At 52.5% G+C, this 14,195-nt stretch overlaps 5 protein-coding genes across 5 annotated transcripts; 3 read left to right on the top strand and 2 right to left on the bottom strand.

Annotated features, from left to right (window-relative positions):
* Positions 1-330: 330 nt before the first annotated feature.
* Positions 331-1,575, bottom strand: TGAM01_v201485 (4-hydroxyphenylpyruvate dioxygenase; the record flags this gene model as incomplete). The annotated part of the gene is made up of 1 exon (XM_018806426.1): positions 331-1,575. One exon carries the CDS (start codon positions 1,573-1,575, stop codon positions 331-333), a length of 1,245 nt encoding a protein of 414 aa, XP_018660457.1.
* A 1,007-nt stretch (positions 1,576-2,582) lies between these two features.
* TGAM01_v201484 (hypothetical protein) lies at positions 2,583-3,380 on the top strand (the record flags this gene model as incomplete). The annotated part of the gene is made up of 1 exon (XM_018806427.2): positions 2,583-3,380. The coding sequence occupies one exon, from the start codon at positions 2,583-2,585 to the stop codon at positions 3,378-3,380; it is 798 nt and encodes a 265-aa protein (XP_018660458.2).
* Positions 3,381-4,101: 721 nt separating this feature from the next.
* Positions 4,102-4,857, top strand: TGAM01_v201483 (60S ribosomal protein L27-A; the record flags this gene model as incomplete). The annotated part of the gene is made up of 3 exons (XM_018806428.1): positions 4,102-4,164; positions 4,430-4,766; positions 4,850-4,857. 3 exons carry the CDS (start codon positions 4,102-4,104, stop codon positions 4,855-4,857), a joined length of 408 nt encoding a protein of 135 aa, XP_018660459.1.
* A 927-nt stretch (positions 4,858-5,784) lies between these two features.
* TGAM01_v201482 (hypothetical protein) lies at positions 5,785-7,253 on the bottom strand (the record flags this gene model as incomplete). Its single annotated transcript, XM_018806429.1, has 4 exons — positions 5,785-6,186; positions 6,248-6,879; positions 6,960-7,027; positions 7,117-7,253. 4 exons carry the CDS (start codon positions 7,251-7,253, stop codon positions 5,785-5,787), a joined length of 1,239 nt encoding a protein of 412 aa, XP_018660460.1.
* Positions 7,254-11,677: 4,424 nt separating this feature from the next.
* TGAM01_v201481 (UDP-galactopyranose mutase) lies at positions 11,678-13,574 on the top strand (the record flags this gene model as incomplete). Its single annotated transcript, XM_018806430.1, has 5 exons — positions 11,678-11,688; positions 11,818-11,887; positions 11,964-12,044; positions 12,119-12,469; positions 12,549-13,574. The coding sequence occupies 5 exons, from the start codon at positions 11,678-11,680 to the stop codon at positions 13,572-13,574; spliced, it is 1,539 nt and encodes a 512-aa protein (XP_018660461.1).
* Positions 13,575-14,195: the final 621 nt, after the last annotated feature.

Genomic DNA, 14,195 nt, shown 5'->3' with positions numbered 1-14,195 from the left:
ATGAGCATGTACGGAGTACACGGTTGGCGCTCTATTCATTACAGAAGGGGAGATGATTTTTGTCATCTACAAAAATAGATGTTTGTTTATCATCATTATGGAACAAAGGGAAAAAGAAGATCACAACACCAAAACGATACACACAAGTATAGGAAGAAGTATTCTTTTTGAAATAAATTTAATATTTCATTCAGCATGATTCGTAATCGTAGTCACTATGCTCTTAAACTAAGCTCTCAAAGCTCCTATCGCATTTTATAAAAATGCCCCAAAAGTTTTTATCAAACTCCCAAACATGAATCACGCTAAAAAGGTCAATTATATACACAGTTACAAGTTTCCTCGCTCGGCCTGCTCTCGCTCAATGGCCTCGAACAAGCTCTTAAAGTTACCAGCTCCAAAGCCCTCAAAGTTGTCTCTCTGAATAATCTCAATGAACACCGTAGGGCGGTCCATGAGGGGCTTGGTGAAGATCTGCAGCAAGTAGCCGCCCTCGTCATAGTCGATGAGGATGCTGAGGCGCTGGATCGTGTCCAGGTCCTCCTTGAGCTGCCAGCTGCGCTTCTCCGTCTTGAGGCGCTGGCGCATGGTGTCGTAGTACGTAGAGGGGACGTTGATGAAGTCGACGCCGCGCGCACGCAGGGCCGAGACGGAGGCGATGATGTCCGACGTGAGCAGGGCAATGTGCTGCACGCCCGGGCCGGAGTTGAAGATGACGTACTCCTCAATCTGGGACATCTTCTTGCCTGCGGCGGGCTCGTTGATGGGCATCTTGACAATGTTGTTGGGAGAGGCCATGACGATGGAGCTCAGGGCGGAGAACTCGGTGCAGATCTGGGAGTCGTCCACAGACCAGAAGCGGTGGAAGGAGAGGCACTGCTCGTAAAAGGCACAGGCAGAGACCATCTCGTTCCACGACTGGTTGCCGACGCAGTGGTCGATGCGGGTAAGGGGCACGACGGGCATCTCCGTGGAGGAAGTGCGCTTTTTACCAGCGCGGAATCCGGGGAGGAAGGGCCCAGTGTAGCCTCGGCGGTTGATGAGGGTGTGTGTAGTATCACCATATGTGCAGATGACGGCCGTGGTGACGGCGCCGTTGTCATCCTTGGTGGTGGTAGGGCCCTGGACGGCGATGGCGCCCTCGGCCACAGCCTTGTCATATACGCCCGCGATGTTGTCAACTTCAAAAGCAACGTCCTTGACGGCATCGCCGTGCCTCTCAAGGTGAGCGTGCATGGCCTTCAGGAGAGCCCTGTCCGACGCGGAGATGGGCTCGTCCTCAGGGAGGTGAGCCTCCGATCGAATAGGCGACGTGAAGACGAAGCGAACGCCATTGTTGGAGATGACATATGAGGCAAAGTATCGGCTGCCAGTCTCGAGGCCGCGGTAGGCGGTGGTCTCGAAGCCGAAGAGAGTAGTGTAATAGGCGGCCGCCTGCTTGGCGTTGCCAACCCACCAGGTTATGTGATCATAGCCGGTGAAGTCGGCGGGCGGCTGGATAGCGAAGTTGTCGGGATTGGCACCGTTGGTAGCGGGTTGCTGCACTGGGGAGTTGCTGATAGCAGACGGGGACATTGCCACTCAGAAGGTATATGGGGGTGGATCTCTGGGGAAACCGATTTGTATAAGTGCCTGTTAAAGCAAGATAGAATAACCAAGTACAAGTTCTTGAAAAGATGTAAGGTACTGTATTGACGATAGTATCTCGATTCAGATTTGCTCAGTGGCTTGGAGGCTCGAATGGCATATATATATGGCCCATGGTGGGCAGCTCGGGCTTATCAATGTTGTAAACCCTCTCCCAGAGCATCTCCACCGGCCATCACCTCTGCCATCGGATTCTAACGGCCCAAGTTGATTCAGAGTTTCGAGGCGGCTTATGCTTGGTTCCGAAACACCTGCTGCGTAATAGGGCAATGTGTTTATCCCCCGGCCAGCTCGGAGCACCACTGCACGAGGCCTGTTAGACAGACAGCTATGATAAAAGCCAGCTCTCTCACTGGTCGCTGCCGTCAACGCCTCGTTTCTGCTGCGGGGCCTTGCCACGATCGTCAATGCAACGATGAATCTCCTTGCTGCGAACGGTTCCAAACACCGTAGCGCCGGGAGATAGAAGCCGTGCGGAATGGCACCGCGCCGGCGGTGGAAACCGAGGGGAGCCGACAATGGCCGCCCCGCCTTGAGCCCGGCTTTGCTTCCGCGCCACCGACTTCATACGGATGACAGCATGCGGGCGCTCACAGACGCGAGTTCTGTAGAGTCGCAAGCCGATCGATCTTGTCTGAGATAAGGATCAATATATTCCGCTTACTGGAAAGGCTCCGCTAGCTGCCGAAGTGCTGATCGCGGTAAACTTTTTGGAGCGGCGAGTCACTTGACACGGCTACTGTAGGTAATCGTAGACCATTCGGGGTTTTCATATGGATTAGGACCGCCACTTGCTTGTTTGGTGGCTTTTTTCCATCTCTAAAACAGCTGTTTTCCCAAATCGCATCAAATCTTCCGCTGGATAATACCACAAGTGGACCTGATATTTACTCTTCTTCGAAACGTCAAGCGTCGACGTAAATACCACAGCCAAAATGACGACCGTATCATTAAGCCGACACGACATCAATGTGCTCGAGAAGATCAAAGACCCCGAGTCCAATCCGGCCGCGGGCGTCATTATTGACTCTGCGCTGCCTCGCGACCCCCATGTCGTCGACCACAGCGTCTATGAGAGAGTGATGGAGAGGGAGCGCACCATCATCCGCACTCTCCAAGTCATCGAGACGCAGCTCATCAGCTTCCAGAGCGAAGAGGACACAGACAAGGCCATCGAGGGCTACAAGACCTGCGTGTCAGATTTTGGCAATCTCATTTCAGATTATCCTCTATACGCTAGCGCAAGAAACAACCGCGCGCAAATCATGCGCAGGCTGTACGGAGACGCCATGCTGCTGAACTATACATCGACCATGCCACTGCCGTTGATCCCTCAGCCAGAACAAGCTGAGAAGAGAAAGTCAGCCTTGGAAACATTGGAGGATATGGACACTGCAATCCGGCTGCTCACGCCCCCATTGCCATCGACCCCCATGTCTGCGCAGGCAGCCCGGACGTTGTCCATGGCACATACGCAACGAGCAGCCATCTACCTAAGAACGGCCAAGCTCTTATCAGACCGCCAGCTGGATATCGATGACAGCCGCCCAGAAGCCTCCTGGTCCCGCGTGGACTTTGAGGAAGCCGCCTCAAGAGACTTAGCTCTCGGCGGCAGATATGGAAACCAGATTGCAAAAGCTCTGGCCGTCAGTGTCAACCCAACAGCCAAGCTCTGCGGGCAAATAGTTCGAGAAGCGATGCAGAAGGAGTATGGCCCTGAATTTGAGATGTGAAAGTTTTTTTTCTTTTCTTTTTTAGAACTCTAACGAGCCTGGTACATGCGATTCCCCAAGAATGCGAGTAGTTTTGAGTTGAAAATCATCACATAGTGGTGACCCATATTTTGGCGTTTGTGTATTTAAAGAGCATAGGATAGTGGCGTTCCTGGGCTAAGGCCTTGAGACTCAAGAAATCAAAAAGCTATTTCTTAGAAAGCCCAACGCGTCTAGGAAAGTATTGTTTAGCAAGACGCGAAGCATCCAATTTGCATTTTCAAAGTCTCATACCGTAGTCCAGCCTCTATTGTCTCATTCGTTGTCTTTCCCTTAGCCTTTTCCTCACGGTTTATCCTCGTCGCAGCCGCCGACAAGCCAATAAAGACCGCAAATATAGGGTCAGCGACCCGAGAAATGATGTACGTCGGCGCAGGCATTATCGCAATGTCGACTTGGTTCCAATCTTTGCTCCAAAGCTCTTATTAAAGCTGCTGGTGAGGGCTACTCGTATATCGCTCTACAACTAAGAGCGGGTGATTCAGCAAAGAGAGGCGCACACGTGCCCCACTGTTGATAAGCAAGCGCAATCTCCACGTGACATAGCACCTGCGAGTCGCTTGCCCCAAATCGACAGCCCACAAACCCCAAATTTTGCACCAAATTCCCGATCACGGTTCTATTGACGACGAAATCCCTTACCCTTCCCAGCACATATCCGACCACCCACAGGCAGGACAAAATGAAGTTCCTCAAGGTCGGCCGAGTCGCCATCATCACCCGAGGCCGATATGCCGGCAAGAAGGTACGAATTCAATAATACGAAAGCAATTCCCAAATCGGCCGGCGTCAAATTCTCAAATTGGCACTCGACGTCGCATCAATTTTCATTCTGCCCTTGGAGGAAACCATTCGATGGGAAGAGGAGGATATACATCAACCGAGAAGGGGCAAATTGATTTGTCGACACGAGTGCTGTTGGGAATTTGTCGTTCTGAGAGAGAAGGATTGCGACTTCGTTTTACAAAAGTAAAAATGGTCTGGAAGTGCTGACATTTTTTTCCTTTCAGGTCGTCATCATCCAGCCCGTCGACAACGGCAACAAGCCTCACCCCTTCGGCCACGCCATCGTTGCCGGCATCGAGCGCTACCCCTCAAAGATCACCCGTCGCATGTCCAAGACCCGACAGGAGAAGCGCAGCAAGGTCAAGCCCTTCATCAAGGTCATCAACTACAACCACCTGATGCCCACCCGATACACCCTTGAGCTCGAGGGCATCAAGGGCACCATCTCCGCAGACACCTTCAAGGAGGTCAGCCAGCGAGAGGACGCCAAGAAGACTGTCAAGAAGGTTCTGGAGGAGCGATACACCAGCGGCAAGAACCGATGGTTCTTCACCCCTCTGAGTATGTTTTTACAATCCCGGACATTTGAGAATCATCGACATACAAAAGGAGATCAAGACGCTAACCAACTTGCTTGTTAATAGGATTCTAAATTAAAAATCGTTTTCTCCATCACGGTTTGGGAGTTGGCGGGATGTAAAGAGCATCGATTGGTACTTTTAAGGAACCACGGTTTATGGGCTCAAATATGATGTTCATTATCAAAATTATTCACATGTTTTTTCTTTAATACGTGAATGTTTCTCGTTGCCAGTGACGTGGGACTCGAAAAAGCGACATTTGATCTGAAAAGAGGGAAACACGGATTACACCAATCTCTCCCCAGTGGCTCTGACCCGGGCGCTGGTTCATGGAATGGCAACGAAGGAAGGGGGAAGATAACAAAAACCGAGGCCTTGAGATAGACCATTTGGCTATTTTCTGTAGCTACACCAATTGATTTTTTCTGCACCACTTTGCCACTTATTGCCGTTCATATCATGGTGAGGAAGAATGGAAAAAAAAAAAATTTACAAACGCTTCTTATGCATGATATGAGTCTTCAAGTTTTTTTCTTTTAATTTCTTTCTTTTTCAACATACTTAAAACGCTTTGTAGTGATTTCATCTCTACATTTCTATAAACTCATGCTTCACGCCATCTCTAAGTACATCTAATTAAAGACCTAGGCGCGATACAAACTTTGTTCGAGCAGCATCGACCTGGAGTGCTGCTTCGACGCTCTATAATTATACACCAATAAGAAAAAATAACAGGCCTTCAAACAACCAAGGATGACGCAAGCCCCTCTTTGTCTCCAAATTAGAGTGACACCTTTTTCTGGTTTGTCGGAATTTTTGGTGAGAATGAAAGAACGCGCCGGGGGCCCTGGCTTATACATTGCCCCGTCGCTCACAAGAAAAAGAAGATTGACCGTTAGATTGACTGTCCTTCCAACCAAACAACGCCATTGACGCAATCGTACTTCGTTTTACAGTTTGGCTCTTAAAAAATGGAGCCATGGTTTCATTCATGACGTTTAAGAAGCCTCCTGGGCGGCAGCCGCAGCAGCAGCATTGCCCTTGAAGTGGTTGGTGACTTCAGAGGCCAGCTTGTGGGGGTCGTACTCAGGGGCATAAGTAGGAGCCAGACCGCCAAAGAGACAGAAAATGAGGAAGACAGCCAACACAATGATGGACAGCTTGCGGAGAATGGGCTTGCGAGCACCGAACTCAGCCCACTGGCGACCAGCCTCGCCGGCATAGCCCTTGAGAGCCTCAAAGCCGAGCTTGTAGTAGACCATGCCACCGAGAGCGATGGAGTAGCCAAAGAACTGGAGGGGAGTCACCTGTGTGCCCCAGATGATCATGGAAGCGACAACAAGCATGATGTCCTTAAGGACACCGCAAAGGGTCAGGACAACAGCAGAAGTCTTGCCAATCTGTGTGCATAAAGTTAGCTCATTTGAAACTGCAAGTGGGTTTGGGAATAAGGCAACTAACCAGGAAAACGACGGAGACGTTGAGCATGAAGGCGCAGAGACCGTTGAGGAAGAAGGTGAAGAGGCCGACGTGGTAAACCTCAGCCATGGAGACCTTGGGGAACTCCCAAATCAGCGCAACCACACCGTTCATGACGGCGCAGATGGGGGCGAAGTAGTAGAGAGAAACCAGAGGGTCCATCTTGAAGTCGGCGGAGCTCAAGAGTCTCTGGACCATGGTAAGTCGGAGAGCCTCGAAGATGACACCAGCAATCTGGTACATGACACCAATAACGACGAAGTGGATTTCGCCCATCGACGCAATGATGACACCGACGACAATGGCGGAGACGTTGAGGAACTGCTTCAGGTTTGGCGAGGACACACCCAGAGCCCAGCCGGAAATCAAGACGGCGACGGGAGTGGTGGCCTTGAGCATCTGAATAAAGGCAACGGAGAGGTAGAGGTATGTCAGGTTACCGCAGATCAAACTCAAGCTGAAGAAGATGCCAATTGGCACGACGGCTCGCAGGTAGACGCGGCCGGTCATCTTGACAGTCTTTCGGCCATCGAGAAGAGTCGTCCAGCGGGCCAGGATTTGCGTAACGACGGTGGCAAAGGTGAGGTGGTAAGTCGTGAGGATAACGGGATAGCCTGGAGCCAAAAGGCGTCAGCGCACATTCTGAATTGGCGGGAGAAGAGTGTTATTAGGATTAGAAGGGGGAGGCACATACGGAAGTTGAGCGTGTCCAGAAGCCACTTGTTGAACAGGATAACGGAGGAACTGAAGCCAATCCATGTGCTGCGCGGCGCATTAGCAAAACAAGCTCCATCATCGCCTCGTCGGTCGTCTTTCGCGACAATTTTCCCTCTCTCAATGGCAAGACTCACACAACATAGAAGATGGGGTGCAAAGAAGCCTTTGCGGGCGCCGGCTTGTCAACCTGGGGGTTGACGGTGGGCAGGACAGGAGAGCTGTCGGCGCGAGTGATGTCGCCCGACACTCTGATCTTTTCTTCGCCAGACATGGTGGTGGCGCTGTTGCAATTCGCAGAGAGCTTGAGAGTTGCAGGCGTGTAAATGTTGGAGAAGGTGAGGGCGGCGGTTGCTCGCACAGAGGTTTTGTCTCTGGATTTAGGGGAGACGCGCAGCGACAACGAGTGGACGGACTGACAGGCGTCCTTTTTTTTCTTAGCAGGGCAGGGTACGAAAGTACGTAACCTCAGAAAAGCCGGCCAGGGGTGGGTTGAGAGCGTGAGAAAAGAGTGTGAGGGGTGTCCCGTATGCAATAAAGCGAGGGTGCTGTTCGTATAACGAAAAAAATAAAACAGGGACCGCCCGGAAGAAGAAAAGTCTCGCGCAAGCAGCCAAGTGTAAGAATGACCTTGGGGTTGCTGGGCGCTTGCGGGTTGCAGAGACGATTAGAGGGAAAAGAAGGGGAAAAAGCAAAATACGAGTTGCACAAAAGGCGGTGGTGGTGTGCTCGGAAAAGAGAGAAGAAGAGAGAGAAGAGAAGAGGTCTCTCGATTGAGGGACGAGGAGGTCAAATAGGAGTTGCGGCTACGAGACTAGAGAAATGCCAGCCGGAGACACAGCCCGGCGCATCGAGGCAATTAAAATCGCGTCTCTGCTCCTGGAAATTGGCCTCCAGTGTATTCCTGCGCGCGTATAATGCTTAGCAAGGCCGTAGCAGCTACGAGGTGCCAGAAATGCTTCCCGCAGGTACCAGTACAGGGCTAGGGCCGCGACCACCAGTGCCACATTGGTACAAGTACGGGAGTCTGCGCTGCCCAGCCGGGTGCTTTCAGGGGGGCTTTGGCAGGCCCTGGCTCAAGGCAGAGGGACGAGGGAGTGCTACGGCCTACAGGGGAGGGGGGCCACTACTGCTAGCATCATTCACTCCCCTGGCGAATCAATCCACCCACGTTTGATGGAGGCGGAGGCACCAGAGATAAGGGAAAAGAGATCATCTACGGAATGATGGGGGTGCCAATAAAGCGCAGCCTCTCTGCATCGCCACAGCCCTAGCCGTGTACAAGTACAGAGCGTGTCGTACTGCATCTGTATTCACGGCATCAGAGGTCGAGGGGAGTTTAGCAGGTAAAGCGTGTAATTTTAGATTGATGAGATGGGTCATATCATAGTAAGCCGCAGCCGTGGCATAGAGGCAAATCTAGGTGTTTAGTATGAACGCTCAGTGTGAATAGTTATCAAAAAAATGATGATGACCTGACTCAGATGGCAGGAGACAAGAGAACCAAAATTAAAAATAAAAATAAAAACAGGGCCACTCCCCGTTTTTTTACTGGCTTCGTCCTCGACACAGTGCTCCTACAAATTGACAGACGTTGCATGTGCCTATTCATGTGCAAACAACAGCACAGCAGCTCAATAGACCCGTCGGTGCTGCGACGACTGCCATACTCGGGGGTCGCATTTCAGGGGTCGCAGCCCGGACGGGACATCCATCTTCGAGACACAATCAGTTTGTCTTGTTTGTCAGTCGTCTGTTTTGACTTTGCATAGGCCTCGTGCCAGTGGCGGGGTCGAGAACTAGAAAGATCGCGGGGGAGCCAGACGCCAAGAAGTTGCTCTCGTTTACGTTCTCACGATGCCTTGTGCCTGTGCAATGCCGTTGAAGCGGTAGCCTCTTCTCCACGTTGCGGCTGGCAGCATGTGAGCCTGGGGGCCACGATACGAGGTGCGCTAGGAGAAAGCTTGGCGCTGAGCTTCCAGGGACGCGCGAGTCCTGACTACCACTTTGCTGGGCTAGGGCTGCGATGCCTCATTTCAGCTTCACATGTTTTGGATGCGATTCTTGTTCCTTTTTGGCGAATTATCTCGCCATCAGCTGCTCGCTGGCATGAGGCCAAACCTGGATTTTGTGACGACCAGCCGGTTTGCCCATCACAATCGCGATTTTGCTTTCTCCCACTGTGTTCATGTGGGCCCGGTTGTTAATATCGCGAAAAGTCTGCATTTGTCGAATATGTACTAATCCAGCAGGTAGTTGCAGTTGATATGACGAGCCCGGCCATCACTGCTGAAAACTGTACAGACTAAGGGGCCCATCCAGGCACGGAGGCGGTATATAACGGGGTACGCGATATTGCTCCTGACAACTCTTCGCTGCTAATGCACATGCGACATGGAACTTTCTGTAGCTGCAACCTGATGGGATGATACGCGGGCGTCTCACCGATCTTCTACAGTGCCTCTTGGGTTAGTCGCTCGAATATCCCTATCCCTATCTCTATCCCTAGGAGTGAAATGCTTGCTCCCCTTTCTTCAACTGCTCTCTTTTGCAAAGGCGAGGCTGGAGGTTTTACTTGGTACCGAGACAACGCCCACTCTCCTCGACATCATTGTCACTGTTGCACCACCACGACTGCGGGTCTTTGCTAAGACATGCATCCATCTACGCGATTAATGCTCAGCTCTTGTCGCTTGCACATTGTAGACAAAGTATAGACTGCTCCGTCAATAAAACGGAGCACCTTTATGGAGCACTACAGCCAGGCACATACAGTGCGAGCACCTCTTATGCTGGGTGCACCCATCATTTGTCGCAGGAACAGAGTTTTCGGGCGTGTTACGGAGCACGGAGCGCAGCACGGAGCACCACGGCCGTAGATCTTGATCTGCCGCTGTTTCAGGATTTGATACGGAGTACAGCCGCATACCAACCGTCGTGCAGCAACTGTGGGAACTAGGCCGTTTGTAGCAGCGGGGCAGCAAAGGGCCTGGATCCAATGACGTCGCGGCCCCAGACAAAGGTGACGACGCAGCGCTTCTCTGTTCTGCTCGCCCTCGATTGGCCTGGGTCGAGGATCTGCATCTGACTGGAACTTTCAGCGCTCACCGTCACGCTGCTGGCCTCCCTGAAGATCATTGCTTCGTTCTGTGGAAACGCGTGTAAAGGAAACCGGTTTGCCTCTGCTCTTGCGCGGATTCCACAAAGGCCATGGCGCCGGCTGATGGAAAAGTGTAGATGCCCGGGACATGTACCGAGAGATGGCCAGGGGCGCGGTAACTAGCCTCAGCCAGTGTCACGCCAGGCCGGCCGATGCCGTGCGACAAGCATTTCCTTTTGCTGCGTCTCCTTTTCCTCAGAAGGGATCGAGTATCCAATGCCGCTGGTTTCACGGCTGTAGTTTGTGGTGAACAGAGGCGGGATCAACGCAAACGGCCCCGGGAGGACAAGCTTCCGTCTCAGCATCTTGATACGGAACCCGCCTATCAGTCCAGCCAAAACGCCCGTCCTGTGCTTGCGCAAAACCATGATGCATCAAGTGATGAATTAGGCTCGACTTTAAGCTGATGGAGCGAGCCGTGGTGGTATCAGTTCTCGAGCGATATAGTAATAGCAGCGTGCGAGTGCGATCAGGCGGCTTCAATGTTCCTATCAACTGGCGCTTTGACGAGAAATTGCGACAGCATGCTAGCGTCCAAGGTGTAATCTCGAGCAATTGCAGCGTAGCAGCCGTACCAGATAGTGCTCCGTAATACTCTGTTCATCCCATCCCCTCTCATCTCATCTCGTCCCATCCCATCCCAGTCCCAGTCCAGAAATAACCTCAGCAAGGCTGGCAACAATGCCGAATCTCGAGGCTGCATTTGTCGGTATCGTATTGTCGGCCGTCGATCAGAAATCCCGTACCTGCTTGTACATGCCGGTGCTGCTTGGCACTCACATCAGCACCAAGTACTGGGTTGCCTCGAAGATCTCAAGATCACCCCCGTGCTCAGCATCTAATTTGATATCCAAAGCTTGTTCCGGCAGCCTTCTGGCCTCAACAGCGGGCCGCCGCAGGACCAGGAACGGCGCTGGATGGCTGCTGTAGACGCTGGATCCGCCCGCTGCAGGCCCCCGCCCACGCCACCACGGACGGGGCGCTACTTGCAACTGTGCGGCGCGCCGAGTACTGGTACCGCTGCGACTGGAGTTGCAAACGGCTCTGCGCCCCCAAACCACTGGAGGTGGGACTCTTCATTATCCCCTGCCCACCCAGTGGCGGCTTGGCCACCCGCCGTTGGTCGAGGCTGGTGATACTAACGCCGTACGCGTGCTAGCGACTCGTACTTGCGAGTGGGATGGAGGGGTGGAATCGGGCTTGCCAGGGTCGTAGGGTCAATGGAGAGGACAGGTAATAAAACTGAGGTGAGAATTGGGTTGGGCGCGCTGCCAGCCCCTGTCGCCAGAATAGTTCGGGCAGCCCCTCCATCACCGACTCCTTTCCCAGTTGCAAGACTTGAAAAGCAAATTGCCTGGCAGCTGCGCGATCCATTGGATTCTCTCTTTTGCTTCTCCTTCATCCTCTTTGCAAAAGGCATCACCTTATACCCATTCCTTTCAACGTTGTTTCTTGGCGCGTGTGCAGCACCGTCCCTCCGTTTTTCCAGCTTCAACTTTTTTTTTCTCTCCTTCTAGCCTCACCAAATTTCCCCCACCATGGCCGACATGTGCGTATTCCTCTCTGCTTCCCCTATTCAGCGTGAAATATTCGCGATGCTGGATGGATTCAATTGCCTCTACATGACGCTGTCCTCGTTCCAAAGCTGTTGTGCAACTAACGCCTGATTCAATTGCAGTAACGTTGATGTTCTCGTCATTGGCATGGGACCTACTGGTCTCGGTGCCGCCAAGCGTCTGAACCAGATCGTACGTGCGCCCCCTTCACCGCCAGATCTTGATACCCCGCGATGTTGTTCTTGTTCGTTGCTAACCGTGTCGTTAGAATGGCCCTTCATGGCTGATTGTCGACTCCTCCCACAAGGCTGGTGGTCTCGCCGGTACTGATGTCACTCCTGAAGGCTTCGTAAGTCCTCACTCTCGCCTTTGCCGTGGAACCTCGCGTGGAATCGTTGCGCTAACAGCTGCTGCTTCTTTTAGCTGTACGATGTTGGCGGTCATGTCATCTTCTCCCACTACAAGTACTTCGACGACTGCCTGGACGAGGCTCTCCCCAAGGACGACGACTGGTTCGTCCACCAGCGAATCTCCTACGTCCGCTACAAGGGCCTCTGGGTCCCCTATCCCTTCCAGAACAACATCTCCATGCTCCCCAAGGAGGACCAGGTCAGATGCTTGGAGGGCATGATCGACGCTGCCCTTGAGCACCGCGTAGCCAACACCAAGCCCAAGAACTTTGACGAGTGGATCATCAGAAACACCGGTGTTGGTGTTGCTGATATCTTCATGCGTCCCTACAACTACAAGGTCTGGGCCGTCCCTACCACCAAGGTAAGTTCGCGGGTTTTTTCTCCCAAAAAAATTATCCATCGCAAATACGTGTACTTGTACTGACGCTTCCCTCTTCCAGATGCAATGCCAGTGGCTCGGCGAGCGAGTTGCTGCCCCCGATGTCAAGACCGTCACCAAGAACGTCGTCCTGAACAAGGTTGCCGGTAACTGGGGACCCAATGCCACTTTCCGATTCCCCGCTCGGGACGGTACCGGTGGTATCTGGATCGCCGTCGCCGACACTCTTCCCGCCGAGAAGAAGAAGTTTGGCAAGTCTGGTGAGGTCACCAAGGTCGACGCCGCCAACAAGACCGTCACCATGGCCGACGGCACCACCATTGGCTATGGCACCCTAGTCAACACCATGGCTGTCGACCACCTCGTCGAGAAGATGGGCAACCAGGAGCTCATCACCCTGTCCAAGGGCCTCTTCTACTCCACCACCCACGTCATTGGTGTTGGTATCCGTGGTGAGCGCCCTGAGCGCATCGGCGACAAGTGCTGGCTGTACTTCCCCGAGGACAACTGCCCCTTCTACCGTGCCACCATCTTCTCCAACTACTCTCCCTACAACCAGCCTGAGAAGAACGCCAAGCTGCCAACCCTGTACCTTGCCAATGGCGAGAAGGCTGCCTCTTCCGATGCCAAGGATGGTCCTTACTGGTCCATCATGCTGGAGGTCTCACAGTCTGAGCTGAAGCCTGTCGATGTGGACAACCTGCTCAAGGACTGCATCCAGGGTCTCGTCAACACCGACATGCTCAAGCCCGAGGACGAGATCGTCTCGACCTACCACCGTGCCTTTGACCACGGATACCCCACTCCCTCTCTGGAGCGTGAGGGTGTCCTGACGGAGCTCCTGCCCAAGCTCCAGGACATGGGCATCTACTCTCGTGGCCGCTTCGGCAGCTGGAGATACGAGGTCGGCAACCAGGATCACTCTTTCATGCTGGGTGTTGAGGCCGTCGACGCCATCACCAGCGGGGCTGTCGAGCTGACTCTCAACTACCCCGACTTTGTCAACGGCCGACGGAACACCGAGAGGCGTCTGGCCCAGGCCTTTTCCTACGGAGCTCAGCCTCTGCCTACCCGCGAGAGGAACTAAGGGGTTGCAAACAGTGGGACGATGAGGGTTGAATACTAGGTATATAAGGAGCACAATGTACACGTGCACCGTAATGTGAAGCAGCGGCTATCAAAGTAATCTGGGTAGTTATGTGGTCTGCTATGAATGGGGGTATTTCAAAGGTCTGAAAGTTACGGGATAGCTCGGGTGATACGAACGCCTAGGGTTGTGCATGGGCAGTCGGTATAGATTCCCTCGCTATAAAATAGCGGGTATAGGTTATGATAGAGATAGAGAGTGATTTTTGCTCTTTTTTGATAACAAATCAATCAGTTGAATGCATTGGCTGTTTGTTATTAATATCATAAGTGACTCTAAGTGTCTATCTGAGTATTGTAAGGACCCTGGAGGTCATGTAACTGTGACAATGTAGATACTAACGCATCCCGAGCGCTTACCGAGTAATACTTCACTGTGAGAGCATACAGTTGCTAAACATTGTATGGCTATACCGTTTTTTTCTTGGGAAATTGTTAAAGTTGAGCGGGATGGCTTGGCCACCTACATCATCATCTACAGGCACAGGGCGCCAAGAGCACTAGTAAAGTCAAAGAAAATTCTCCTCTCTCCTCGTTTCTTTCAATTTTTTTTTTTTTTTTT

The sequence above is a fragment of the Trichoderma gamsii genome (genome assembly GCF_001481775.2).
Source record: "Trichoderma gamsii strain T6085 chromosome Unknown Scaffold_4.2, whole genome shotgun sequence".
Taxonomy (NCBI): domain Eukaryota; kingdom Fungi; phylum Ascomycota; class Sordariomycetes; order Hypocreales; family Hypocreaceae; genus Trichoderma; species Trichoderma gamsii.
The sequence above is the reverse complement of the archived record's forward strand: the minus strand, read 5'-3'. Positions and strand labels throughout refer to the sequence as shown.